Source organism: Rhinolophus sinicus, linkage group LG15 (genome assembly GCF_036562045.2).
Source record: "Rhinolophus sinicus isolate RSC01 linkage group LG15, ASM3656204v1, whole genome shotgun sequence".
NCBI classification, from domain to species: Eukaryota; Metazoa; Chordata; class Mammalia; order Chiroptera; family Rhinolophidae; genus Rhinolophus; species Rhinolophus sinicus.
In genome coordinates, this window is record NC_133764.1 from 8,391,777 (window position 1) to 8,419,590 (window position 27,814).

Genomic DNA, 27,814 nt, shown 5'->3' on the forward strand with positions numbered 1-27,814 from the left:
CAAACATCTTTAATACGAGGAGAATTATGCTTGGAGACCTTCATTGCCAAAAACATGCTTGGCCAAATGGTTTTTTAAGAAAGAGGAGGAGGCTACGTGTTTTCCATATTTGAGCCTATAAAAGTACCCTTGGAATGAGTATGACTTGTCTTTCCTCATAAAGCTTCAAGGTAAGTGTGTGTGAGGACAGGCTCTGAAGGACGGTAAGGGATGTCTGGCTGCCCGCACGCATGCCACACATCCTGGCTCCCATTGCTCCTGGCTGCCCTTCAGTGAAGCACCAACTCACTCGGGAGCAATTTTAATTTGATGTTTCAGTGTTCCCAGTCATTTCCTGCTTCTCAGTTAAGAATTATGCATGCTATTATTGGGGCCTGTTAGAATTTAATTCAGAAGAAATTTGTTCTTTTTCTTACAGTTCTGACCCACTTCAAGGTTGTGTCTCTAAGGTAAGATACTGATTTTTTTTCTCATTCCTCTCAGGGTGCAAAAAGTCTTCTGCTGTGGTTTGGAGAGTGCCCAGGGGGTTATGAAATAAAAGCTTTTCAATTTCATGGCTGATCATGCTTCCCTTGAAAAATTCAAGGGAAAAATTCAAGGGAATTCGAGAGGGACGTTCGAAATGGGTTCTCATTCATTTATAGCCTTTATAATACATGAAAATGCTTTCTCAGAGTCTTTAGGAGTTCTATACATTTTTTTCAATGTCCAACATTGTAGTTTACTTTCAAGTAATAGAATTATAATATGCAATACAACATTTCAATATTATTGTTCATTTATAGAGAAAATGCAAATTTCCTATACTGCAGCTTCTATTCAGCACTATATAATATAAAATTCCCTGAGATGCTGTCTGAATAGATTGAATCCTTGTCTTGGAAAAGTGGCTTAAATCTGCAGGTTGTTTCACAATCTGTAAAATGGAATTTTAAAAAACATGATATGGAAAATGATTGTGAGCATTTTCCGCAAGACAGACATTTTAATTGTGTTGTCTGGACCCATGTAGTTTGAATGGAAAAGTTTGGCCAAGAACTTTAAGTTTTCCTGGAAAAGATATCTTTATTATTATTATAAAATAGGTTACCTATGATCAATATTGACAGGATTAATGGATGTTAAAGTGGCAAGAGACAAATCTTGAAAAATTTTTGTGAAATTTGTATAACATTAGTAATAAAGCAAGAAAATATAAGTAATAACACTTTATATTAAGTCTTTGAGAAATGCTAAAGATAGGTGAAGAAGCCGAGTTTGTCGAAATTATGATACAGGAGCAAGAGAAATTGATGAATAATAGAATATATTTTAGCAAAACAATGCAAAACAAAGCTCCTCACATTTTCGATTTCCCTTACTAGGCAGTCTTTGAAAATCCAAATCTATAATGAAAAGATTTTCACCACATACAAAATAGTTCCTAGAATTTTGGAAACATATTTCATTTTAGAAACATAATTCACAAAGCCAGCTTTGAGCCATTTGCTGTATCTAGCATGTGTTCTAAGAGGTGTGAGGGATGCCACAGAGGAAAAAGTGCTCCCTGCCTGCAAGATGCTTATAATCCAATTGGAAGATAAGAACTATAAGTGAAAGAGGTGGAGAACATCCTGCCATCATCTTAGCTTTGTGTTCTGCATAAACAATAGTCGGCAGCTTATGAAGATCAATGTACATAAAACAAATGAAACTCAGAGAGCAGGTACAATATCATATGGTAGGTGAGCCAGAAACAACGGTCTCTTTCCAAACACATGACTTGACTAAGTCTGTGTCAGCACTGGCAGGGAACACGGAGACTGACATTTCACCTTCAGCCACGCTAGGGAGGTGGGCATACTGTACAGGTCAGTAAATAAAGAATGTTTGCTTGTTTTTTTTAAAGTGAATCTAGTGGTCCAGTTTTAAAATTTCTATAATATCTTTTCTTCATCTGCCAGGAAGAGTCTTCAACTGGGCTGCCATCAATAAGCTGCAGCCATGAGTGGAGACCAGGAAATGGCTGTTTTTGGGGAGGCTGCTCCTTACCTCCGAAAGTCTGAAAAGGAGCGTATTGAGGCCCAGAACAGGCCCTTTGATGCCAAGACATCTGTCTTTGTGGTGGACCCTAAGGAGTCTTTTGTGAAAGCAACAGTGCAGAGCAGGGAAGGGGGGAAGGTGACAGCCAAGACTGAAGCTGGAGCTGTGAGTAAAACATCTGGAGATGATTCAATTGTCTTTCATTTTGGGTTAGATGTGCTGACATTTTTTGATCTGGCCTCTCTTGTTTGACTTGACAGACTGTAACTGTCAAAGAGGACCAAGTCTATCCCATGAACCCTCCGAAATACGACAAGATCGAGGACATGGCCATGATGACCCATCTCCACGAGCCCGCCGTGCTGTACAACCTCAAAGAGCGTTACGCAGCCTGGATGATCTACGTGAGTTCCATCTCATGGCCTTCTGTTCACTTACTAGTCGTTAATATTTTTGAAAAATAGATTATTAAGTTTCTCATAAAATAATATATATTTTTTCTTTTTGGTGCAGACCTACTCAGGCCTGTTCTGTGTCACCGTCAACCCCTACAAGTGGCTGCCGGTGTACAACCCCGAGGTGGTGACTGCCTACCGAGGCAAAAAGCGTCAGGAGGCCCCGCCCCACATCTTCTCCATCTCTGACAACGCCTATCAGTTCATGCTGACTGGTGAGTGGCTCAACTGTCTTGCATATGAATTATTTTGCCACCTCTAATCACATATGTTAAAGCTAAAATGACCTTTAGAAATAATCTAATCCAACCCCCTGGTTGTACGAAAGAGGTGACTAAACCACAGAGCAGTACATTCTGTGAAAGCAGAGACTAAAATTCAGTTCTACTGATTCCACCTCCATGATTTTACCAGACCATGCTACTGCTCCATCCCTATTAAGTTTTTTGTTTAGTCTCCCTGCTTGAAAAGGCATGATTTATTTTATGTATTTAAGAAACAAGAGTAAGATTAAGTAACAACTGAATCATATTGTCTGAATAAAAATGAAAAATATATGTTCAATCATTTTAGTGCCTAAGTTTCTTGTTGATTATAAATTAGATACTTTTAGAAGTCCTGTTATCTCTTAATTCATCAGAGCCCATTTCAGATATAATACCCTTCCTTTGAATGAAGATGGCATTTGGGGGCTATAAGCATATAAACAAAAGTTGTTGTTTTCCCCCCTTAAAAGGATTTTATTCTGATTGAGGCCTCCTTTTCCACCTGATCTTTCTTGGTCTCAATGTCATACTTTTGGGAAGATTGGTCAGAGTTAGGGTTGTGGTCTGTGGCTATGACACAAAGGTGTGTGTGTGTGTGTGTGTGTGTGTGTGTGTGTGTGTCCTATTGCTCCATTTGGAAAGTAAATCTCAACCTTGTCTCTGCTAATATTATTTTAACCTATTAAACTACAGTCCAAACCCTTAGCATATTACGCATTTTTAAGTTATATGCATTAATCAGCAGACAGCATGACATTGAAATCTACAGATGACAACTAGGGAATGTATCTGCCTTTGGAAAATTCTGCTCTTTATTTTAAACCAGGACACACTTCCTGTGGCAGCTTAAGGAATTTAAGATATGACAATATTTTATGTTTCTCTTCCCCAACTAGAGGCTTGAGAATAATACCATATATAACTTTACAATAATGTATTGAAAAACTCCATTGGAAATGACAGTTATGCTCAATTTCCTACGTGTTTTCCTATACAAAGTTTTGTTTGTGTAACTGGTATGCATGCTGACTGTCCAACTGTTTTTCTTGCAGATCGGGAGAATCAGTCTATCCTAATCACGTATGTATTACTCTTCTGAGTCTTACTAGCATTGTACTCTCACTGGGAAAATGACAAACTGATAGAAGAAATTAGTTAATGCCCATATGGTGTGATCAGCCTGAAACTAGATGTTTTCACTGTATTGTAGGATTTAAATAGCATCAAAATATAAACTAATACCAAAAATTGCATCACTTGCTCGTCCAGTCTTGAAAGTTCCACAGGACTTACCTGAGAGTAGGAGATGTAAAACCCCTTCTCTGGGCATGGCCAGAACCTGGTACAGGGCAGCGAGAAACACACAGCCTTCTGAAGGGTGAGCAGTTTGGGAATGTTACCAGTGATTCATTTTTTAAGGCCTCCTTGAAGATGTCTATTTTTCCAAAGACATAAGTTGGGCCTTGTCGTTGGTCTAAGGAAACTGAAGAACGCTTGCATTGTTTCATAGAGCTCTTTTTATGAATTGTTTCATTTACTACCTAGTTATCGAGTGGCTGCCTTTGGGCACCCTCAAGCCCAGGCCTCACCACCTAGAACAGAGCCTGGCATATTTTAAGCACTGGAGAAATATGTGTTACATGAATAATGAATGAGTTTCTCTACTTCTTGTCAGTGCTAAGCAATAGAAGTTATATGAGCTATATGTAGGTTGCAGAGAAAGACCTAGTAGACTCTGACAAAGACATGTCAAAACAGATACATAGTAGTAAATGCTGACGGGAGCAGGCTCATTTGTCACATAGCTTAATTTCTCATGTATGTCTGCTTACTGTTTGACAGTGGGGAATCTGGGGCAGGGAAGACTGTGAACACCAAGCGTGTCATCCAGTACTTTGCAACAATTGCAGTCACTGGAGAGAAGAAGAAGGAGGAAACTGGCAAAATGCAGGTGAGTCTGACAGCCAGAGTCAGCATCAAGACTGCCAGGGCTCTCAGGAAGTCTGGAGTCCCAGATGTGAGGACGGCTCTTGCCTTTGCAGGGGACTCTGGAAGATCAGATCATCAGCGCCAACCCCCTCCTGGAGGCCTTTGGCAACGCCAAGACCGTGAGGAATGACAACTCCTCTCGCTTTGTAAGTCTCTTGGACACAGAAGGGTTTACTCAGCCCTTAAACGCCAGAGAAAGCATGTCTGAATTATCATTTCAATCTCTTCTTTCTTGTATGCTTCAAGTTATGTATATAATGTCATCTTTTTTCTTACAAGGGTAAATTCATCCGGATTCACTTTGGTACCACAGGGAAACTGGCTTCTGCTGATATTGAAACATGTGAGTAACAGAACCTCCTAAATAGAATCCAAGAATGACAAATGATGGTTTGGAGGAACATTTTGCAGCTTCTGCTGAGCCCGGAGCCTGTGAAACACTAGTCTGCTGCCAAACGTGCCCAGGGTTAATGCCAGTCTTGTCCATAGTCCACAGTGTACTTTAGGCACGTCAGTCATGAGCTTATGATTCTGTAGGAACTGCCAGGAGCTGTTGGGCTTGTCTGATGTATTCCAGCCTCCAAATTAATTTTAAATTTTTCTAAGGAAAAACTAACACTGGGGATAAATGAGTTGCCTATGGTTTGACTATATGCAATTACTTCCTCGTCTGAGCCTGGATGAATGTTATTTTAGTAGCCCCTCTATTATAAAGTGAGAAGAGACCCTGGGGAGGGATGAGTTATCAAGAATCAAATATATTCCAAATGTCAAGGATCTCCTGTATGAGAAATGAACATGCCTTGGGCCAGCGTGCTTTAGTTTCTTTCTAGAGATGGCAAGAACAACTGCCATTGTAGAGATGTAATATTTGATACCTCATGGGGACATTCAACTGAAATCTCAAGGGGCCAATGAGATTTAGCTAAATTATCCTAAGTGCCAAAATCACTCCAGGAACTTTATAATTTCCAGCCCCCCCCGACCCTTCCATTCTATGTCTACTTTGCATTGCAGATCTTCTGGAGAAGTCTAGAGTTACTTTCCAGCTGAAGGCAGAAAGAAGTTACCATATTTTTTATCAGATCATGTCTAATAAGAAACCAGATCTAATTGGTAAGAAAGGACTTAAATTTCTAAGCTAGAAGTTAATCATTTTATTAACATTTTCTGATGTAAAACATACCCCCTGAATTCTACGTACCCAGAAATGCTCCTGATCACCACCAACCCATACGACTATGCCTTTGTCAGTCAAGGGGAGATCACAGTCCCCAGCATCGATGACCAGGAAGAGCTGATGGCCACAGATGTAAGTTACTCATGAAGTTTAAGAAAAAAAAAAAAGCATTATGTATGGGAATGACAATAACAACATGTGTCGTTACAGATACAGTATAAATTCTCCTAAACAAATTTGTGTCTTCTGCCCTAATTTTTGTCCTCTCATCTCTCCTGGTAGAGTGCCATTGACATCCTGGGCTTCACTTCTGACGAAAGAGTGTCCATCTACAAGCTCACAGGGGCAGTGATGCATTATGGGAACATGAAGTTCAAGCAAAAGCAGCGTGAGGAGCAGGCAGAGCCAGACGGCACCGAAGGTACCAAATGAAGCTCCATCTGGGTTTAATAAGAGAATATAGGTCAAAAAAGCCCATTCCAAACGCATGGCTCCTGCACAGCTGAGCTTCTGATGAACATACCCAATTTTACCCCCACACACAGTTTCTATAAAGTGATTCATTAATTACTCTGCTCCTGTGAATTATGGGGTGCACAGTAGGTCATGTTGGGTACCTGAATAGTGTCTCATTAATTACTCTGCCCCTATGGATTATGGAGTGCACAGTAGGTCATGTTGGGTACCTGAATTGTGTCTCTGCAGTTGCTGACAAGGCAGCCTACCTCCAGAGTCTGAACTCTGCTGACCTGCTCAAAGCCCTCTGCTACCCCAGGGTCAAGGTCGGCAACGAGTACGTCACCAAAGGCCAGACTGTACAGCAGGTAAGTGCACAACGTCAATGGATCATGCACAGTCCTGGTCTTCACAACATGCCTTTAATAACACCAAAAACGTTACTCTGTCCATGAAGGTGATCAACTCTGTGGGTGCTCTGGCCAAAGCCATCTATGAGAAGATGTTCCTGTGGATGGTCACCCGTATCAACCAGCAGCTGGACACCAAGCAGCCCCGGCAGTACTTCATCGGGGTCTTGGACATCGCTGGCTTTGAGATCTTTGATGTGAGTTAACAGGACCTTTGTAGCAGGAAAGTTTACAGATCTTGCTGCTACAGTAGTCAATATTGGAAAAGGTCTATGAAAAATAGCTGTACTACAAACCAAATAGACACATGAAACAAGACCAAAAGTCTATGAAAGGTCATCAGCTTTGGAATGAGACGGATCTGGACTCAAACTCCACCTCTGTCAATTCCTTCCTGTGTGAACTTGGGAATGGTATCTGACCAAGCATAGGGCAAGTTCAACAAGGACCTATAGGTAGGTCACCTAGCACTCCAAATAACACATTCACTTCTGAGATCATTCTGCCAATTACAAGAATTCTGAATTGAAAGCCCTAAGCACAGACCCCAAGCATATAGTTAGTACTCAGTAAATGACAAAGAAGGTGATGAGGGTGACACTGACAGCAAAGATGACAGTGGGGAAAACAATGACAAATTCAAAGATAAGTTTCAAGATTCCTATTTGCCCTGCACTATCCAGGTACAGAGGTTGGGAATGGCATTGTTAAAAAACTCAGATTCATCTGGCCTAAGAAGGAATACATCCCCTGTAGCTTAGAAAACGAGGGTATCGAAGTCCTCTACCTGACAACATATCTCAGTGTGCATGACCCACAGGTCGCATTTCTACACTTTTTCTGAGTGAATGGATAGACACAGGAGGAATCTTTCTGAGGTTCAGTGACAAGAGCATTTCCAGAAATTCCCAAGCCCACCTTGGGAACAAAAGAATAATCCGGCACCAAGCAGGAACAAGAAGAGCAATTCACATTTCTTTCAAATAAGAAAAGTAACGACAGTGCATACTTACAACCTCTTTGACATTTTTTTAAATAACAGATTTATTGACATGTAATTCACATACCATAAAAATGTATCTACTGAAAGTACTTAATTCAATGGTTTTTAGTATATTCACGGATGTATGCTATCATCATGACAATTGATTTTAGAACGTTGTCATCACCCCAACAAGAAATCCCATCCGCATTAAGCCATCCGCCACTTCCCTTTCCCCCAGCCGCTGATAACCACTCATCTGCTTTTTGTCTCTATGGATTTGTCTATTCTGGACACTTCCCATAAATGAAATCATACAATACGTAGTCCTTTATGACTGGCTTCTTTCACTTAGCATAATGTTTGCAAGGTTCATCCGTGTGGTAGAACCCCTTTGGCGTTTGTGTATGGCGACACAATTCTTAGACAAGAGCACTCCCACTCGTGTTTAGATCTAGGTGTCCTGAATAGTAAAGCAGAGCAGATCTCTTCAAGGTCTAATACTGGTTACAAACACTGCCTCTGGCGTCAAAGCATCTGAACCCCAGCCATGCTCCTGTTACCCTAACTTACTCTGCGTTTTCTTTTATTTCATAACACTTACACCCTGTAGTACAATATAGAACGTGTCTACTTAATGTGTATTATTTATTTTTATCTTGCCAAAAAAAAAAAAGCATTGGAGCCCTTGCCATGCCTCTTACTAGCAGGGTCTTGCACAGGTTACTTATCCTCTCTAATAGTGTTTCTCACCCATGAAATGGGCAAATAGCACCACCTTAAAAAGATGGCTTTGAGGGTCAAATGCAATAATTTGTGCAAAGCACTTAGCACTGTGTCTAGCATATAGTAAATGTCGGACAAATGTTAGTTGTTGAGTTTTTATTCCTATTATTAGTAACAACATACAGATCACAATGGCTCGGAGGTATCAACTTTAGCTGGTTATGCAACATAACCACAAAGTCACAAATGACTAAGAAACCTTGGATCCACAAAAATAGATATTGCAAAAACCATAAAATTGTTTAACTGCACAGGGAAGCATCACGCAGAGCCTGTTTACTCCTGTTTAAGAGATACTTCCAACAAGTGTGGTAACACTTCCTAGCCCCCAGCAGCAAAACAGACACAGGAGGGAGAGAGGGGCTTGTACAGTCAGGATGACGCCGTTGCATCCTCAGAGGGCAGTTAGGAGAGCCAACTAAGAAAAGCCCCTGTCAAAGAGAAGGTTTTATGATAACATGAATGTTAATTTGTATTTTGTGCTGATTGCAGTTCAACAGCCTGGAGCAGCTGTGCATCAACTTCACCAACGAGAAACTGCAACAGTTTTTCAACCACCACATGTTCGTGCTGGAGCAGGAGGAATACAAGAAGGAAGGCATCGAGTGGGAGTTCATCGACTTCGGGATGGACCTGGCTGCCTGCATCGAGCTCATCGAGAAGGTTCGCTTGCTTTTTTCAGATCACAGATTACACTGCTGATCTACGGCATTTAAAAGAAAGTCGCAAAATCTTAGCATTTACTATAGTGAAAGATTGCCACTTGTAAACAAAATCAGGAACACTCCTTTTGCCATCTCTGAGGTAGGTGTTCTGGTACAGGCAACTGAATGTTTTCTATAGACTCCAGACCTCTACCTTTCCCTGCACTTTGCAGTGCAAAGCCGTATATTTAAAGCCATCTTTCCTTACAAAAGAGCACTGACAAGAGTATCTTTTACTTATTATTTCTTTGTCTTCCTTAGATTCATTATTATTGGCATTTGAAATAAAAATTTCTAGTACTTTAAAGCAGAGGCTCTTGAATTTCAGTTGTGCCAAAGACTCACCATAAGTAATAAAATTATGGATTTCCTTAATCTTACCCCTAGAAATACTTTTTGGTAAGTGTGAGGCAGAACCTTGGAATCTGCATTTTTTTATCGTGTGATTCTGCTGCAACTCATTTGTAAGTCACACTTGGAGAAACATTGCTCTAAAGTCTTTGGGGCAAAGACACAAATTCCACCAGAGCACACCCTTTGTTTCTCTCACTCTCCATCACGTCTCAGAGCCGGACACAGAACCTGGATCTTGATAGATACCTGATAAGTGTTTGTTAAATTAAGGACTCAGGCCAAAGGAATGAGTTTTCACTAACTATCAGGAAATACAGGATACATTTATTCAAAGAGGATCGTAATTTTACCCATGATTTCTACAAGCAGACAAAATTAAAATGGCACTTGTTTCCTTTCACTCTCTTAGCCTATGGGCATTTTCTCCATCCTGGAAGAGGAGTGCATGTTCCCCAAGGCCACAGACACCTCCTTCAAGAACAAGCTTTATGAACAGCATCTTGGAAAGTCCAACAACTTCCAGAAGCCCAAGCCTGCCAAAGGCAAGGTTGAGGCCCACTTCTCACTGGTGCATTACGCGGGCACCGTGGATTACAACATCGCCGGCTGGCTGGAGAAGAACAAGGACCCCCTGAACGATACCGTGGTCGGGCTGTACCAGAAGTCTTCAATGAAGACTCTGGCTTACCTCTTCTCTGGGGCAGCAGCAGCTGCTGAAGCAGGTAATTTTCAATAGAATTCATCTTTTACTTAATGTATAAAATGTAAACAGAGAAAACCTGTGCTATGATTGCTTGTGCTTTCTCTGCCCTCCTTAGAGTCTGGTGGAAAGAAAGGTGGCAAGAAGAAGGGTTCTTCCTTCCAGACGGTGTCTGCTCTCTTCAGGGTACACACTTCCTTTTCTCTAATTAGATTCAGGAAATTAAATTTTACTTTATTGGGTAGAGAAGGGGAAGTAGTCTTGCAAGGATTCTAGAACTGGATGTGCCTCAAGGAAATAGGTCAGCAGATAGTGGTAAAACTGAGTGGCAGGGAAGTTTGCCATAGTTTGGAAGAGATGCTTAGTAGAATATAGGAGACACGGCCTCAGGAGGGACGAGAGTGAATTGCAGAAGTCAGTATCAGATGGTAAAATTCAATCTGGGGCCTGGGAAATAAGGTCCTTTGACACTTAAAAGGTTCTACTGGGATAGGATTAAGCAAAACATGAGATTTGCTTGAGACTTTGGGAGCCTCCCAATAATGTAGGTGCTTAGGTGTATATTGGTATATAACTGAAATGAGTAGATTTTGAAAGTTGAGGATAGAATAGTGGTGGGAATTTGGAAACTGAGCTAAAAGAATAAGTAACCAGATGTGATAAGAACTAGCTCTTTTGGGAAAACTTACTTTTCTTTTGACAATTTCATCTGGGATAACTGACACGACTTAAAAAACCAGGATTTCCTTGGAAAACATCTCACACTTGGAAACATGTCTGTCAGTTTTCTGCCAGTTCCCAGAATGAGGCATTAAAAGGCCACTTTCTATGGAACCAGAGGAAGGCCTAGCTCCCTGACTATGACAAGGAATAAGCCTATAATAGGGAAGTGGATACAATTGAAAGTTGGGTAAAGAAAGAAATGGCGATTTGGAGGAAGACATTGAATTACTTGTAAAACCAGACTACATATCTAGGCAAAAAGTGTGGGTAGAGTATTTCCATATATTTAGAATGTTACTCAAATTTATAACATATGCTTCAAATTCAATAGCACTGAACAACCACTTCAACATCTAGTAGAAAAATATGTAAATAATGCACAAAAATGGGAGCTGGAAGACCACTTTGGGAATGTGGAAATTCCAGTGATGACTCTTTGCATATTCAAATCTGGATTCTATTCATTAGAATTGAACAAATGTCATAAATCATAATGATTATGTCTGTAAATATGACTGTCTGAAAAGAGTCCACTTTTAAACCCAGTACTCATATGGTCCCACAGGAGAATTTGAACAAGCTGATGACCAACTTAAGGAGCACTCACCCTCACTTTGTACGGTGTATCATCCCCAATGAAACCAAGACTCCTGGTAAGACATTTCTCATATCCAGACAAGCTCTGGTGTACTGGCTTTAGACCATGAAATGAGGCATGTGTATTCTCCTGTTTAGGGGCCATGGAGCACGAACTTGTGCTGCACCAGCTGAGGTGCAACGGTGTGCTGGAAGGCATCCGTATCTGTAGGAAAGGCTTCCCCAGCAGAATCCTGTATGCAGACTTCAAACAGAGGTCAGATTTTCTCACATGAATTATTTTAAGAGAGTCTTCTTATTTACTTTATTTTTTTCAATGAAAGAATCCTTTATACCTTCTATTAGAATTGATGAGAAGAAGAGAAACAAAATGAATAGCTTCTGTATTGACATGCCAAAAGTTGGATACCCTTTGAATATACAAAGAATAGATAAAAAGATATAATTTCTTGTTTATGTTTGTTAGATTACTCGACAACTATGTTGTTTCTATAGTAAGGCAGGAAGATTTCTTGTTGATGACAACAGCTACATCATTTATTTGTTTGACTTAAATAGATACAAGGTATTAAACGCCAGTGCTATCCCTGAAGGACAATTCATCGATAGCAAGAAGGCTTCTGAGAAGCTCCTTGGGTCCATTGACATTGACCACACCCAGTATAGATTTGGTCACACCAAGGTAATAATCTCTAAAACCTACCTGATGCTATTTCCATCCCTTTGAAGTTCATGTAAAGTTTCTGATCTGTAACTCTACCCATGCTCAGGTCTTTTTCAAAGCTGGTCTTCTGGGGCTCCTAGAGGAAATGCGAGATGACAAGCTGGCCCAGCTGATTACCCGAACTCAGGCCAGGTGCAGAGGGTTCCTGGCAAGAGTGGAGTACCAGAAGATGGTGGAAAGAAGGTATTCATAGGGACATCTTACTAAACCCCATCAGCCTAGGCTTTTTGGTTCTGAGTGCTGTTATCACCTGACTTTGAACATTTCTGTTCCTATCACAGAGAGTCCATCTTCTGCATCCAGTACAATGTCCGTGCTTTCATGAATGTGAAGCACTGGCCCTGGATGAAGCTGTATTTCAAGATCAAGCCCCTCCTCAAGAGTGCGGAAACCGAGAAGGAGATGGCCAACATGAAGGAAGAATTTGAGAAGACCAAAGAAGAGCTGGCTAAATCAGAGGCAAAAAGGAAAGAACTTGAAGAGAAAATGGTGTCTCTGATGCAAGAGAAAAATGACCTACAACTCCAAGTTCAATCTGTGAGTGTCAGAACCCATTTGTTTTAATCTGATGCTAAAATTTCAGTTCAGCAGTTGCTAAGGAAAAGTGTAGATTCCACCTTACTAAGGGATTTATTATCAATCTTCCCTAATTCAAAACTCCTTAGAATGTTCTATAAAATTTCATACACAACATTACTAAAAAGCACTGTGATAGGATTCCTTGCTGTTGAGAAGGCGAAAATAAAAGAAGAATGTTTTTCCTTTTCCCCTATTGTTTCCCCTAGCAGAATATGGGCAGGAAATAAGGTGATCTGTGCTCCCTAAGATTCTCCCTACTGAAAAATGCAAATAAGAGCAGTGAAAAAAGAATAATATTGACAATGAAGAAGGAGGACACTTTGTGATGAAAATGGATCAACTTGAAACCAATATTCTGAACTTTTATGTCTATGGTCCCCTGGTAACTTTCCTCTCAACTCTATCTTTGGAAACTCTCTAGTACCTGAAAGAATAGGATCATTGCAAGGATAATGGCAAGACTTTCTATAAATAGTATAAATTTTTATGCAAAGCATGAGAGATTGAGTTGATGTTCTTGTTCTCAGGTCCCAATAAATACCCAGAGACTTGGGAACAAAAAATTTGATCAAATGTCACAGTCCAACCCATTTTTGTGATCCAAATGACATGAGAATTTCAGTTGCTACGACTGAAATCAACAACAGGAACATTAAAGTTTACTCTATCAGTTTTGGACACATAACTAGAAAATTTAAAGAAAGATCAACTGTAAATACACTGTGACTTTCCTTGTCGTTTATGTAGACCAGGGTTTTCCAAATTGAAGAGAATCAAAGAATAATTGTAGGGGGTATCTAAGCTTGATCCAAGCATATTCCTCTCCTTTGAGTATAAAATGACTCCTTTTTAACATAATTCTATCAACTATCCATTTAATAAATATTTGGTGAAGTTCCAAGCATCAAGGATACAACTCTGAGCAAGAAATATGGTCCCTGCTCTCATAACGATTATAGTCCAACTCCTATCTCTTCTCATGAGAAACATGCTTGCTACTTCTATTAGCACCACTTCTAACATGTTCAGTTTCCCTTAGTTCTTCCAGGTACCTTTTAATTCTCAGCTACTTTGTCACTGTAGGGCATGTGTTCTCTTTAAGTCACTTTTCTGATATTACCTGTCCCTCCTAGCAACCTGGTAGATACCCAACAACTTTGTTTTTCATATACTAAACTTTTCTGGAAATAAATATTAAATGTAGAAAACTGACTGATCAGAAATTATATACCAACACATTAAATATAGATTACCATGTAGGGGAGGAAAAATTTTTCCTCAACCCTATTAGGGTCCCTGGCTGGGTGTGAAAATTAAATTGGCAAAAGATAGATTAACAGGAGAAAAGTAAACAAATTTATTGAATTTTTACATATAAATGGGAGCCTTCACAAGAAAATTAAGACTTGAAGAAGTGACCAGAACAGTAATCTTTTATAACTTTTAGACAAAGAAACAATAAATTTGTGAAGCACTGGCAAGACGAAGGGGCTTGGGCTAGAGGTAGTTAATGGTGAAGAAGTAACTAGGAAGATAGGGTTAGTTGAACAAAGTTTGTTTATACAGTCTTCTCGGCTCCCAAATTCCCATCTCTGGTAATAAGAAAGTTTTCTTTCCTTGTACAGAGAGGGTACCATTTGCATGCGAACTTTATGACCTGTTTCAGGGGAGAAGGGTGAGGAGAGAAGGTCAGAGTGACTTTCCTGCTTCTGCCATTTTCTCAAGCTCCTTCAGCTTAAGATTCTTAGTATGCCAAAGTGCCATATTTGAGGGAGTGTGTCCTGAACCCCATCATTAAAAATATAATGATATCATAATTTTACTAGAAACCATGACGTAAATTCCCTTTTTAAAAAAATCTTCAGTGCTGTAAGTGTCCAATAAATATTTCCTAAATCATGGAAAGCTAATAAAAATTAACCTAAGGCTTTTTAAAACACAATTTACTTGTTTATCTTCAAAATATTAGTAAAAACCTGAAAATGTCCAGAGCACTACAATATAAAAGTGTCTGTTGTCCCTTCTCAGGAAGCAGATGCTTTGGCTGATGCAGAAGAAAGGTGTGACCAGCTGATCAAAACCAAAATCCAACTCGAGGCCAAAATCAAAGAGGTGACTGAGAGAGCTGAGGATGAGGAAGAGATCAATGCTGAGCTGACAGCCAAGAAGAGGAAACTGGAGGACGAATGTTCAGAACTGAAGAAAGACATCGATGACCTTGAGCTGACACTGGCCAAGGTTGAAAAGGAGAAACATGCCACAGAAAATAAGGTATGAATCATATTCTGCTTTACTAAAATAGAAGTTCTACCGTCCAGTAAGCTGCTTTGTAGTAGAGACAATCCCTTCTTTAACCTTCTAGGTGAAAAACCTCACAGAAGAGATGGCAGGCCTGGATGAGACCATAGCTAAGCTGACCAAGGAGAAGAAGGCCCTCCAAGAGGCCCACCAGCAGACCCTGGATGACCTGCAGGCAGAAGAGGACAAAGTCAACACCCTGACCAAAGCTAAAACCAAGCTGGAACAACAAGTAGATGATGTAAGCCTAACATCATGTAAATTTTTTGTTTTAACTTTGCAACAAACTAAGTAAGCGTGAGTTTGCATTCTTATGGTGTAACGAGTACATTTCAAGTGTTTCCAATGAAGATGGGGTATAGGACAATATCCCTGCTACAAGAATTAAGATGGACACACAAGTCAAAAAATAAACAAAGTTAGTTGTAACAAACAATATGGGTGAAAAGAACTAGGGGGAAGGAAGGTAATGTGTTCACCAAGAAAAGCTGTACAAACAAAATGCATCTTTAGCTGGGCTTGAAAGGTGAGAGGCTGTGGGAAGTTATAGAAGAGAAAGTGTGTTCTGAGCAGGAAGCATAAGAAGAGCAAAGAAGCCATAATGACCCATAAGGTTTTCTCTCACAGGAGCAAGGGGGATTCCAAATAAGGAATGTGGAAGGTAAATTTGGCTTTAAACATGATCTGACTTTGAATCGAGAACCCACTGTAAATGTCTGAGTCAGGGAGGAATTGACAAAGACCATGTTTGGAACTAGTGCTAGTGTCCACCCCTTGTGATAAAGCACTGATCACATGGGTTCCAGTGGGAAGACAGAGGGGATGTGATGTCTCCCCAGTAGTTGACTGTAAAAATATGGTAGTGAGATACATTTCACCTTTTAAATGGTGACTCCTTGGATTAGGTAAATAGCAATGAAAATGGAATAGATGGGACAAATTTACCTGATTCTAAGGAAAATCAAAAGCATTTGCTGATTAGATATGAGTTAAATGTTTACAAGCTCAACATGGGACAAAAGGAGGTAACATCCCAGGAACTATATTCATGAATTATTCACTTTTAGCTTGAAGGATCTTTGGAACAAGAAAAGAAAATCCGGATGGATCTAGAAAGAGCAAAGAGGAAACTGGAGGGTGACCTAAAATTGGCCCAAGAATCCACAATGGATGTAGAAAATGACAAACAGCAGCTTGATGAGAAACTCAAAAAGTAAGCAGCAAGGACAAAGATTTAAATCATGGGGAACTTACTATTAATATTTCTGTGACTGACATAAAACGCTTTTCTGATAGAAAAGAGTTTGAAATGAGCAATCTGCAAAGCAAGATTGAGGATGAACAGGCCCTCGGGATGCAGCTGCAGAAGAAGATCAAGGAGTTACAGGTAAGTACATGATTTCCATCTGTCTAATTCAACCTGACAAAATTACTAGCACAGAGAAGCTCAGCTGTGCTTTTCACCACTCCTAGGCCCGCATTGAGGAGCTGGAGGAGGAAATCGAGGCCGAGCGGGCCTCTCGGGCCAAAGCAGAGAAGCAGCGCTCTGACCTCTCCCGGGAACTGGAGGAGATCAGCGAGCGGCTGGAAGAAGCCGGCGGGGCAACTTCAGCCCAGATTGAGATGAACAAGAAGAGGGAGGCTGAGTTCCAGAAAATGCGCAGGGACCTGGAGGAGGCCACCCTGCAGCACGAAGCCACCGCGGCCACCCTGAGGAAGAAGCACGCGGACAGCGTCGCTGAGCTCGGCGAGCAGATAGACAACCTGCAGAGGGTGAAGCAGAAGCTGGAGAAGGAGAAGAGCGAGATGAAGATGGAGATCGATGACCTGGCCAGCAACATGGAGACTGTCTCCAAAGCCAAGGTACCGTCATGCACTAAGTCTCAAAGAGATTTCTGTAAGACAGGTGTGAGTGAGGCTTTCCAGAACCATTAGTAATTGGCAGGAAGAGGCTATGGCAGGACAAGGTAGGAGACTGGTCAGAGGGAGGAGCAACTCAGGTGCGATGGGGCAAAGCGCTCACTGTTAATGGGAAAAGAGCCATACCCAAATGTGCACAGTGAAAACTTAAGCTCTTTCAAATAAAATTAGTATGATTCAACCATACATTTTAAGATTTTCTTAAAACACCTTACCTTGATTAGGCGTTTTTGTTTTTCTCTTAAGCACAAATACATAATTTGCTTCTCCAGAAAATCTCATGAGCTGAATCAAGTATCATTCTCACATCACAGATAAGTTAATTGAGTAAAGGCAGATACACAAAGTGATTTAATAGCAGCATGTTTAGACTATGTGTCTTGTTACTCTTCCCATCACCATCTAAGACTTCTGTTGTTTTTGTGTATTTGTAAAAGTAGTTTATTCTCAAAATAAATGAGTACTGCAGCTCCTATGGAATACTTGGGACTACTGAAAATTTCTGTGGTCCAAACACTCGTGTGAGATGGCTTCTACCACTTTTTGAATGCAGGGAAACCTTGAAAAGATGTGCCGCACTCTAGAAGATCAACTGAGTGAACTTAAGACAAAGGAAGAAGAGCAGCAGCGGCTGATCAACGACCTGACGGCTCAGAGAGCGCGCCTGCAGACAGAATCAGGTGGGCCATTTACCAGTGTTGACCTTGAATGATAAATTTACCTTGGATGCTCAACTTGCTGAAAAACTGCATTGAGTTACCTGAGATCACATATTATCTTCCTGGGAGGCACCTATTCTTATGAACTCATTCTTGACCACTGACTTTTGTTTTGTTTTGTTTTGTTTTGTTGGTTGGTTGGTTGTTTTCTTTTCTCTTTCTTTTTGTTTTTTGGGGGGTTTTGTTGTTGTTGTTTTTTGGTTTGTTTTTGTTGTTGTTGTTTTTTGTTTTTTGGTAATAAAGTGATCCAAAACATTTTAAAGCAGATTTTATTGTAGTAAAAAAGACAACAGTGTAGTGGCTACAAGAGGGTAAGGGGGGAGGGGTGGTAGAAGAGGAAAAGGGGATCAAATATATAGTGATGGAAGGAGAACTGACTCTGGGTGGTGAACACATAATGCAATATATAGACGGTGTATTATAAAATGTGCCCTTGAAACCTATATAATTTTACTAACCAATGTCGCCCCAATAAATATAATAAAAAATTTTAAAAGTTAACAAATAAAAAGTATATCCTCACAGTATTTATTTCCACTTTTCAAAATGATTCTAGTAATTATTTATTACTTTATCCTCATTAGTCTGTGTAACGTTATCCCCATTTTCAATATGACAAACTGTGGCAGTTGTCCAAAAATGCTTATTCCAGTCTTTTTCCTGAAGTCTTGACAATTGCTGGTAGCTACCACAGTGAAGGAGGGAAATATCCAGGACCGTAGTTCAGCCCAGGAACATCCAAGTGAGGTTCCTATTAATAGTATTTTGATTATCCAAATTGGAGCGTCGCTGCATTGACTCCTCCCTCTCCACTTGTCCAGCTTTCTACCACAGTTCAACCTCCCCAAGGGGGAGGTAACACAATGGAAATTGTTTTATGGGTCATCTGGACTATTAAAGTAATAAGCATATCAAAGGGCTGGAGAACCTCTTTACTCTTTCATATTTGTTCAAATATTGTTCTTTCTAGAACAAAGCTCAAAGTAAGGTTATTATTATTATTGTTATACAGGTGGTAAGCACACTTTGTGATAAAAAAAATGTATCCTCAAAGAATAAAAAATTCCTTGTAGTTTCTCTTTCTCAGTACGTGTTTACTCTTAGTATCTTAGTGGTGTGGGAAAAAAAGTGAAAGTTGATTCTTCTTAAATGTTAGAGATAAGGCTTCCAGGTAACCAGTTCAAATACTGGTACGGAAAGGTTTCCTTCTATTTTTAATATAGTGTATTTTCTGAATTATGGTGCTTAAAGAATTGGAGACAAATTTAACGGCCATTTAGTTTAGAAACTGATTAGTTATCCGTAAACCAACTCATTCTAGGGGTAGAAGGATACTTCATTGTTTCTCAATATAAAATTGCTTCCAGAATTTCTGCTTACAGAGAAAGTTGCTCAAAATCTCCTAAATTCTTTGTTTCAATCAACTTTCAGTGGAAGGTAAACTAGTACAACACTATTGCCTTAGACAAAAAACACTGGAATGTTTTTTTGGTTTGATTTATATTACTTTTCACATGTTTCTTCATCAATTTATATTGTGATCAAGTAATCTTAAATATCTCCCAAAATCATTTGTGCCATTCATAAGGATGTAATCTGCCTTAAATTGTCACATATTTCTCAGTTTTTGCATAGATTTTCTCATTAGGATTGAAGTAGATTTTGGTGGTTTGGTGTAATCCATGCTCTCCATCATGTTTCAGACTCAGTCCTCCTTTCCCTGCTCCAGTTTTTAATTAAGAGCTTTAATTTCCAAAGTAAGGTTGAGTTTTCTGTATCTTCGTCATTATATAGGTGAATATTCACGCCAGCTAGATGAAAAGGACTCATTAGTTTCTCAGCTCTCAAGGGGCAAACAAGCATTCACACAACAGATTGAGGAATTGAAAAGGCAGCTTGAAGAGGAGATAAAGGTAAGTGAGCTCTACCAATTGGTGTTGTTTTTGTCATTATCTTTGTTTTTGAGGTTATTTATGTTTTGCTTGCTTCTACAGATTTTTTTCTGGTGGCCTATAGGAGTTTAGGGACTAAATATCACTTCAAAGATATAAAACTAAGTCACTAATCTCTATGTTCTTAGGCCAAGAGTGCTTTAGCCCACGCCCTACAGTCCGCCCGCCACGACTGTGACCTGCTGCGGGAACAGTATGAGGAGGAGCAGGAAGGTAAAGCCGAGCTGCAGAGGGCAATGTCCAAGGCCAACAGTGAGGTTGCCCAGTGGAGGACCAAATACGAGACAGACGCCATCCAGCGCACAGAGGAGCTGGAGGAGGCCAAGTACGCTCTAGACTTAGTTACAATGGAAATGTCTGCATTAATAATCAAAGTATATCTGCTATAAGCACTAAATGGGCTAATGTCCACTGCTCCCAAAACAAATAAAAAACTAGGGAAAAAAATATGCATGAACATAAACTAAGCAAGGAAAACAAATACTCTAGGTTGTCTAAGGAAAGAAATTAAGCTAGAGGGTGGGGAAAGAAAGGACATAAGGCTCTGGGTGGTGAGCACACAGTGTGATATATGATGATGTATTATAGAATTGTATACTTGAAACCTACGTAATTTTACTAACCATGTCACCCCCAATAAGTTTAATTTTTGAAAAAGGGAAAGGACATAAGGCAACAGGGAGCTGAATAATTATTTTTAAGAAGGGGAACTTTTTACATCATTCTAGCTATACAAGTGTAGATAGAATAAGAGTTAATTGTACCCTCCTATGCCTCTGCTCCCTCTCAGCAACTAACAGAAATATTGGTTCAACGTGATAGGTTTAAGTTAGAGAAAAATAATTAGGCTTAAAGCACAGTTCCTCCTTTTGAGATGTGAAAATGTGGTTATGTGGAAAAGAGGGGGGAATAAGAACTATATTATTAAAGAGTAAAAGTAGACATCAAATTCTGTAATAAGAAGGAAACAAATTGTTTTATAAAGGACTAAATATTCAATGCAATAAAAAGTTCAAGGCTGAACTGTAAGAGGGAAAATCTGGACAGGAAGGGAACTGCTTATTCAACAGATAGTTTAAGGAGAGATCTAGATACTTACTCTGTGGCTGCTGTACAACCATATAGTTGGAATTATAGTATTTTGGTGGAAGAGATTCTGAGTGGCTCACTCAAAGCAAAATTTATATTGATTTGGGAAAGCTTTTTTAAATTAAAGCATTAATGAAAAGCTAGGAAAATAAAGAATACAATTAGACAAAATCAAGTATATTTTATTTGAATTCAGTTAATATAATATTTGAGTACTTAATATGTGTGAGAGCCTATAAGAAAACAAAGATTAGCCAAATACAGACTCTACCCTCTAAAGATCAAAATTCATTGGAGACAAGACATAAAAAGATAGTAATTCAAGCTAGTTACTAATATCCTATAAAGGAGTCATAAACCAGTTACCTTAAAGAGTAAAATGGTGGCTTGGGATGTTCATTATCTTCAAGCCAGTCTATGAAGCATGGCAATACTGAAATTTGGGTTGTTTTCAGTATTTGATTGGTAGGAGAGTGGGAATAAGTTAATACACAACCAGGCCTACAAAACAAGATTGAAAAACAAAGTATTATGGAGTCTGACTGTGGAAATCACTCTCTTTTAGTACCCACTTTGAAACACCCGATTCTGCTGATGGCCATTCACGTCTATTGTCCTTGTTTCACTTTTCAGGAAGAAGCTGGCCCAACGGTTGCAGGATGCAGAAGAACACGTAGAAGCCGTGAACGCCAAGTGTGCCTCCCTGGAGAAGACCAAGCAGCGGTTACAGAATGAGGTCGAGGACCTCATGATTGATGTGGAGAGAACAAACGCTGCCTGTGCGGCCCTAGACAAAAAGCAGAGGAACTTCGATAAGGTATTCTGTGCCAGTTTTTGCCTCAGTGTCCAACGTGATTGAAGATAGCCTGCTACTTTCAGTGTGCCTTATGGTATTCCAACCATCTGAGGACTGTTCTCAGTATCTCCTACTCCATGAGTAGTGGAGGGAGGGGGTGTCCTGTGGTTTCTACTCTTCTCATTCATAATTATTTTTCAATCCAAGATCATCTCAACTCTGTTTGAAAGTTGCCAGAACAGTAGTTTCATTCCATCAAACTTTCTCCATTGAATTTCGTGACCATTCCTTGCCCCTCAGGTCCTGTCAGAATGGAAACAGAAGTATGAAGAAACTCATGCTGAACTTGAAGCTTCCCAGAAGGAGTCCCGCTCACTCAGCACAGAGCTGTTCAAGCTTAAGAATGCTTATGAGGAATCCTTAGACCAACTTGAAACCTTCAAGCGGGAAAACAAGAATCTGCAACGTGAGTATATTTTACCTTTTCTTTAACAGAAGCGTTAAAAGAATGTTTTCCCTTACTGAACTAATGTTCATATTTTTTGTTCACTAACAGAGGAGATTTCTGATCTGACGGAGCAGATTGCGGAAGGAGGGAAACGTATCCATGAACTGGAAAAAATAAAGAAGCAAATCGAGCAAGAAAAAGCTGAACTTCAGGCTGCTTTAGAGGAGGCAGAGGTAGACACTTTATTGTACACTCTAAAACAATTAGGAGAGAAATTAGGGTCTATCGCATGCAAAAAGTGGTGAATCAAGAGAAAGGAAAAATAATTTTTACTCTGTGTACTAAGTATGGGATGAAGAGTTGACCGTGCATACAAGTAACATAAATATATGCCAGGAACTATGTCAGACACTGAGAAAGCAAAGATGAGGCCCCTTCTGTCAGGGGCACAATCTAGCTGGGGAAATAGAAGTGTGTAAAATCAACAACATCACATCGTAGAAATTTCTAAAACAATGGATTAAAGATGTGTTGTGTAGAGGGTGGGGGAAAAAAGGACATAAGGCTCTGGGTGGTGAGCACACAATGTGATATATGATGATGTATTATAGAACTGTACACTTGAAACCTACATAAAAAAAAGTAGGAACTAATTCCTATTTCTAGAATACCACACACTCCTATTCCCTGCTAATGTCACCTCTTGCTGTCATTAAGGCATCTCTTGAACATGAAGAGGGAAAGATCCTGCGCATCCAGCTGGAGCTGAACCAGGTCAAGTCTGAAATTGACAGGAAAATTGCTGAAAAGGATGAGGAAATTGACCAGCTAAAGAGAAACCACATCAGAGTCGTGGAGTCAATGCAGAGCACACTGGATGCTGAGATCAGGAGCAGGAATGATGCCATCAGGATCAAGAAGAAGATGGAGGGAGACCTGAATGAAATGGAAATCCAGCTGAACCATGCCAACCGCATGGCTGCTGAGGCCCTGAAGAACTACAGAAACACCCAAGGCATTCTCAAGGTCAATGGGTTGCAGAGATGGTCCCAGGGCAGTTGGGGTGACTGCAGCCCTGAGAACAAGACATCTCAATGATCGTTCATTCCACAGGATACCCAGATCCATCTGGATGACGCCCTCCGGGGCCAGGAGGACCTGAAGGAGCAGCTGGCCATGGTGGAGCGCAGAGCCAACCTGCTGCAGGCTGAGATCGAGGAGCTGCGGGCCACTCTGGAGCAGACGGAGAGGAGCAGGAAAATGGCAGAACAGGAGCTCCTGGATGCCAGTGAGCGCGTCCAGCTCCTGCACACCCAGGTGAGTAGACGAAGAAGAGAATAGTGAAAAATACAGAGGAAGGAAAATCAAATTCTTGCTCATATCTTAGTACTAAAAATGTATTCATCATGGAGGATAAAGTTTAGAACTAGTGTATTTTGTATTAATGATATTTTTGCGTATTTGGACTGTCACATCCTGACTTGATTGTTTTTAAATTAATTATGTCAACTCAGATAATTTATGGAAGAAGAAGAGGTACCAGTTAATGTAATTAACTAGTTTGTGATTTCATTAGAACATCAGGCATCCTAATTTCGCTCTCATGTACTTACTATATCTAAATTTGATATCATAACCAGAACACCAGCCTAATCAACACCAAGAAGAAGCTGGAGACAGACATCTCCCAAATCCAGGGAGAGATGGAGGACATTGTGCAGGAAGCTCGCAACGCAGAAGAGAAAGCCAAGAAGGCCATCACTGATGTGAGCACACTGAGCACTTGTTTTCCTGATATGGGTATGCGACCCACCATGACCACGTTTCCTTATTATCTTGATTTATTTGCTAATTAGGCAGCCATGATGGCTGAGGAGCTGAAGAAGGAGCAGGACACCAGCGCCCACCTGGAGCGGATGAAGAAGAACCTGGAGCAGACGGTGAAGGACCTGCAGCACCGTCTGGATGAGGCTGAGCAGCTGGCCCTGAAGGGCGGGAAGAAGCAGATCCAGAAACTGGAGGCCAGGGTGGGTCTCTGATCAACATATTTCCATCTCATGACAATACAACACATGATTTTGAATATGCAGCACTGCTAGATGATGTAGGGCATACAGAGATGAGAGCTATTCCTTGCTGCCCGAGCGTTCATAAGAGGGGTGATTAGACTAGGGCATCAAAAACTACATACAAAAAAGTAAAAAAGTAAAAAAAATACTACAGGTCATTTGAAGGGTAGACATCCATTAAATGAATGGATAGCAGTAAATGTCTTTCAAATGCCCATCTTCTTGCAGGTACGTGAACTTGAAGCAGAAGTTGAAAGTGAACAGAAGCGCAATGTTGAAACTGTCAAGGGACTTCGCAAACATGAACGAAGAGTAAAGGAACTCACTTACCAAGTAAGGAAAATGGCCTGTCTAGGTTTTCACCCTAGTCTGCAAGGGATCCAAAGTCAAATGTACAACAAAATATGATGCATTTGTTCTTTCAAGAAACTAACTCTTTAAAATATTATTTCAGACTGAGGAAGACCGCAAGAATGTACTAAGGCTCCAGGATCTGGTAGATAAACTGCAAGGAAAGGTGAAAGCTTACAAGAGACAAGCTGAGGAAGCGGTGAGTTCAGAATCCCTTGGGGTGACGGGGCAACCCCAGTTCTCTGAAATGTCCAAGCCAATTCAGTTAAAGCGATGAAAGAAAAGAAAGGTAAAATGAGGAAAGATGAAAGGGAAATGGTTCAATGAAGTTCTGAAGAATGAGAAGAAACTAACCATCTGATGAGCCAGGGGAAAATGTCATAGGAATGGGGAAGAGTGAATGCAAAGCTTTTGAGTGGGGAGACGTTTGGTTCAAGAAGCAGAAGAACAAAGGAGCTTGAAGTAACATGGGCTGAAGAGCAAGGTAGGAAGAGGATCTCAGGGTCTTCTAGGCCCTGATAAGAAGTCTGGCTTTTATTCTAAGTACAGTGAGACACTGGAAAGCCACGGGAGGGTTTTAAGTTGGGTGAGTCATGCCCTGGTTTATATTTGTTAAACACTATTTGGTCTACTATGTGGAGAATGATTGTCGGATAACACAGGTAGGTACAGCGAAACATTTTAGGAGGTTTTTCAGGTGGTCCTGTGGCTTGGATTAGGACAGTAGTGGAGTATAGAGAGAGAAGCTGAGATATTTTGGAAGTGGAAACTACAAAATATGCTAATAGATTACACTTGGGAGGTGAGAGAAAGGAAATCAAAGGTAATTCATCAAATTATGGTTTGAGTAACCAGGTGGGTGGCATATTACTTACTAAAACAGGGATCTAAGGGAGGAACAGATTTTCAGGGCAATAAGAAAACAGGAATGTTGTTTCAGAAACATTGTTTGAAATACCATTATGTACACAAGTGAAGGTGTGTCAAGTAAGCAGTTAATATTAAGTCTGGAGCTCAGAAGATCTCAGTTATGTTCAAACCATGGATTCTTAGCATTTCACCTTATCTCATTTCCCCAGTCTGTAATTCATCTGAAATAATAATAATAATAAAGTCATATCAATTTCCTAAGTATGGAAGTATGAATATACATACCTGTATATCACAAATTAGTTCTTCTGTTCATTTATGGTTTTTGTTTTTCCCCTGGCCTCTAAGGTGTGTGTGTGGGGGGGAGAGAGAGAGAGAGAGAGAGAGAGAGAGAGAGAGAGAGAGAGACTTAGTTAACGTCTCTCTAGTTACTACTTTGTTTATCTGTAAAAGGAAGATCTGAGGTTCTTTTCACATTCTGTTATTTAGTGATTCTAAGTTTTCTTAACGTTCTAAATTTGAATGCCACATTTTGGACGGTTCGAAATGAGCCTTTTAAAAGAGAATGATTACTAGAGACTAAACCAGAACTGGCCTTCTCAAATTCGCTGCTATGTATTCAAACACAATAAGAGACCACTCAGACTATTTTAGGAAACAATCAATTTCTTGTTTAATTTCTAAACTGCCTTAAGTGGCAATAATTTATACTCAAGGCTATTCGTTTGGTATAATATAGATTGCATATTGGCATTTTTAAAAGGTCTGGTTCCATTCTCAGGATTCTGGGGGGGAAAAAGAGGCTGGAAAACTGGCATATTAGGAGTAGCTTGAAGATGTTTAGAAGTTCTAAAAGCAGAACTTTTAGAACATCTTTAAGACAAATGTCACCTATCCTTGTTATCCATGAATTCAAGATACGTGAGAGGAGTTAATACAAATAATAATAATAATAATAATAATAATAATAATAATAAAGTGTAAGAGAATTTTTCTAGGTTTTTAAAAAAGTTTTACTAGAATGAATCACTTTTAAGTAAAAAGCAAATACAAGAACCACTGACCTAAGAAACTAGAAATTTGGAACCATATTTGCTCCTAAATGTATTTTCATTCATTCTCAGGAGGAACAATCCAACGTCAACCTCTCCAGGTTCCGCAAGCTCCAGCACGAGCTGGAAGAGGCTGAGGAGCGGGCTGACATCGCCGAGTCCCAGGTCAACAAGCTGCGGGTGAAAAGCCGGGAGGTTCACACAAAAGTCATAAGTGAAGAGTAATTCATTCTAATGCTGAAAGGTGACCAAAGAAATGCGCAAAATGTGAAGTTCTTTGTCACTCTGTTTTGTACTTACGGTTTTTGCAGATAAAAAATTTATTTGCAAAAAACTTGTGAGTCTCTTTTTTCCCCCCACTGTGTCAATTTACCTTTTTGTACATCAAATACAGAAACAAACATTTTGCTTGTATCTTCTGGAAAAGGATTTAGTCACCAGAAACATAAAGTGGTAGGAAGCAGCCAGGCCAATTCCGGGTAGGTAGTAAGTGCCCTAAAGCATAACTGCCCCTGTGGGAGCAGGTGAAGCTTAGAGGCTGACACACCTTAGGCATTCTGAGCATAGAGTATTTGGAAACCTCACTTGGCAAAACATCAGCTAGTTATCAGAAAAGCAGATTTGTTAATAAAATGAAAAGTCTTGATCCCAAAACCGAGTAAAAACAAAATAAAGCACTAATTACTGACATAAAAGAAAAGAAAAAGTAAAAAATTTAGATTAGACACTCAAAAGTTTTTAAAAAGCAAAACTCTGTGTAACTCACTATAACAATGTGATTAGGGATTAAATTGGGAGTAGGATCCCTTGAGAGGTAAATGCATCCTACAGACTTTCTGGTCATTTTTAAATAGAGAGGCGATTTTTAGGTTTTTGTTACCTACAGATGTTTAGTTGTCTGTTTTACTGAGCCTCGTCCCTTGTTATTACATTAGAATGATAAATAGAAATTAAGAATGAATATATTTTCAGTAATTATTCTTCTCTCTCTTTGGAAACTTCTGTATCTTTTACAAGGCTTCCTCCCGGGACTTCGGATAGGATAGGTCAATTAATACTTTTAAAAAGTCAGTTCCCTACTCTCATTATTTTATCTTTTGGTTACTACACTGTGCCTTTCTATAGTGCTGAGGCAATTATCATGATTATAATGTTTAATGTAGTAATATTACTACTACAGATTTACATGTGTTGAGGGCTTTCTGTTTATCTCATTTTGTAACAGACAAGGATCAAAGAAAATAGCAAGTATCTTATCTAATCAAATGATACAAAGGTCTTACAAGAATCATATAGAACCTATTAAAGAGAAACAAAACAAAA

The 27,814-nt window shown here is 39.8% G+C and overlaps 1 protein-coding gene across 1 annotated transcript; it reads left to right on the forward strand.

Moving 5' to 3' along the window:
• Nucleotides 1–27,814, forward strand: LOC109460129 (myosin-4). The gene is made up of 40 exons (XM_074319850.1): nt 1–170; nt 419–449; nt 1,944–2,187; nt 2,283–2,426; nt 2,536–2,692; nt 3,796–3,823; nt 4,586–4,694; nt 4,786–4,878; nt 5,012–5,075; nt 5,750–5,848; nt 5,941–6,044; nt 6,195–6,333; nt 6,618–6,736; nt 6,826–6,975; nt 9,039–9,209; nt 10,014–10,326; nt 10,423–10,490; nt 11,593–11,680; nt 11,763–11,880; nt 12,183–12,306; nt 12,395–12,531; nt 12,630–12,885; nt 14,956–15,198; nt 15,290–15,466; nt 16,293–16,438; nt 16,522–16,612; nt 16,699–17,088; nt 17,699–17,825; nt 19,659–19,777; nt 19,945–20,141; nt 21,539–21,722; nt 22,002–22,167; nt 22,258–22,382; nt 22,867–23,175; nt 23,263–23,466; nt 23,790–23,915; nt 24,006–24,176; nt 24,447–24,551; nt 24,673–24,768; nt 26,564–27,814. Exons 3-40 carry the CDS (start codon nt 1,984–1,986, stop codon nt 26,714–26,716), a joined length of 5,814 nt encoding a protein of 1,937 aa, XP_074175951.1. The 5' UTR covers nt 1–170; nt 419–449; nt 1,944–1,983; the 3' UTR covers nt 26,717–27,814.

Coding starts and splice junctions, on each gene's coding strand:
- LOC109460129 (XM_074319850.1), top strand. CDS start 1,984: ATGAGTGGAGACCAGGAAATGGCTGTTTTTGGGGAGGCTGCTCCTTAC. Junction 11,881..12,182: donor TATGCAGACTTCAAACAGAG/GTCAGATTTTCT, acceptor TGACTTAAATAG/ATACAAGGTATTAAACGCCA. Junction 16,439..16,521: donor CTTGATGAGAAACTCAAAAA/GTAAGCAGCAAG, acceptor CTTTTCTGATAG/AAAAGAGTTTGAAATGAGCA.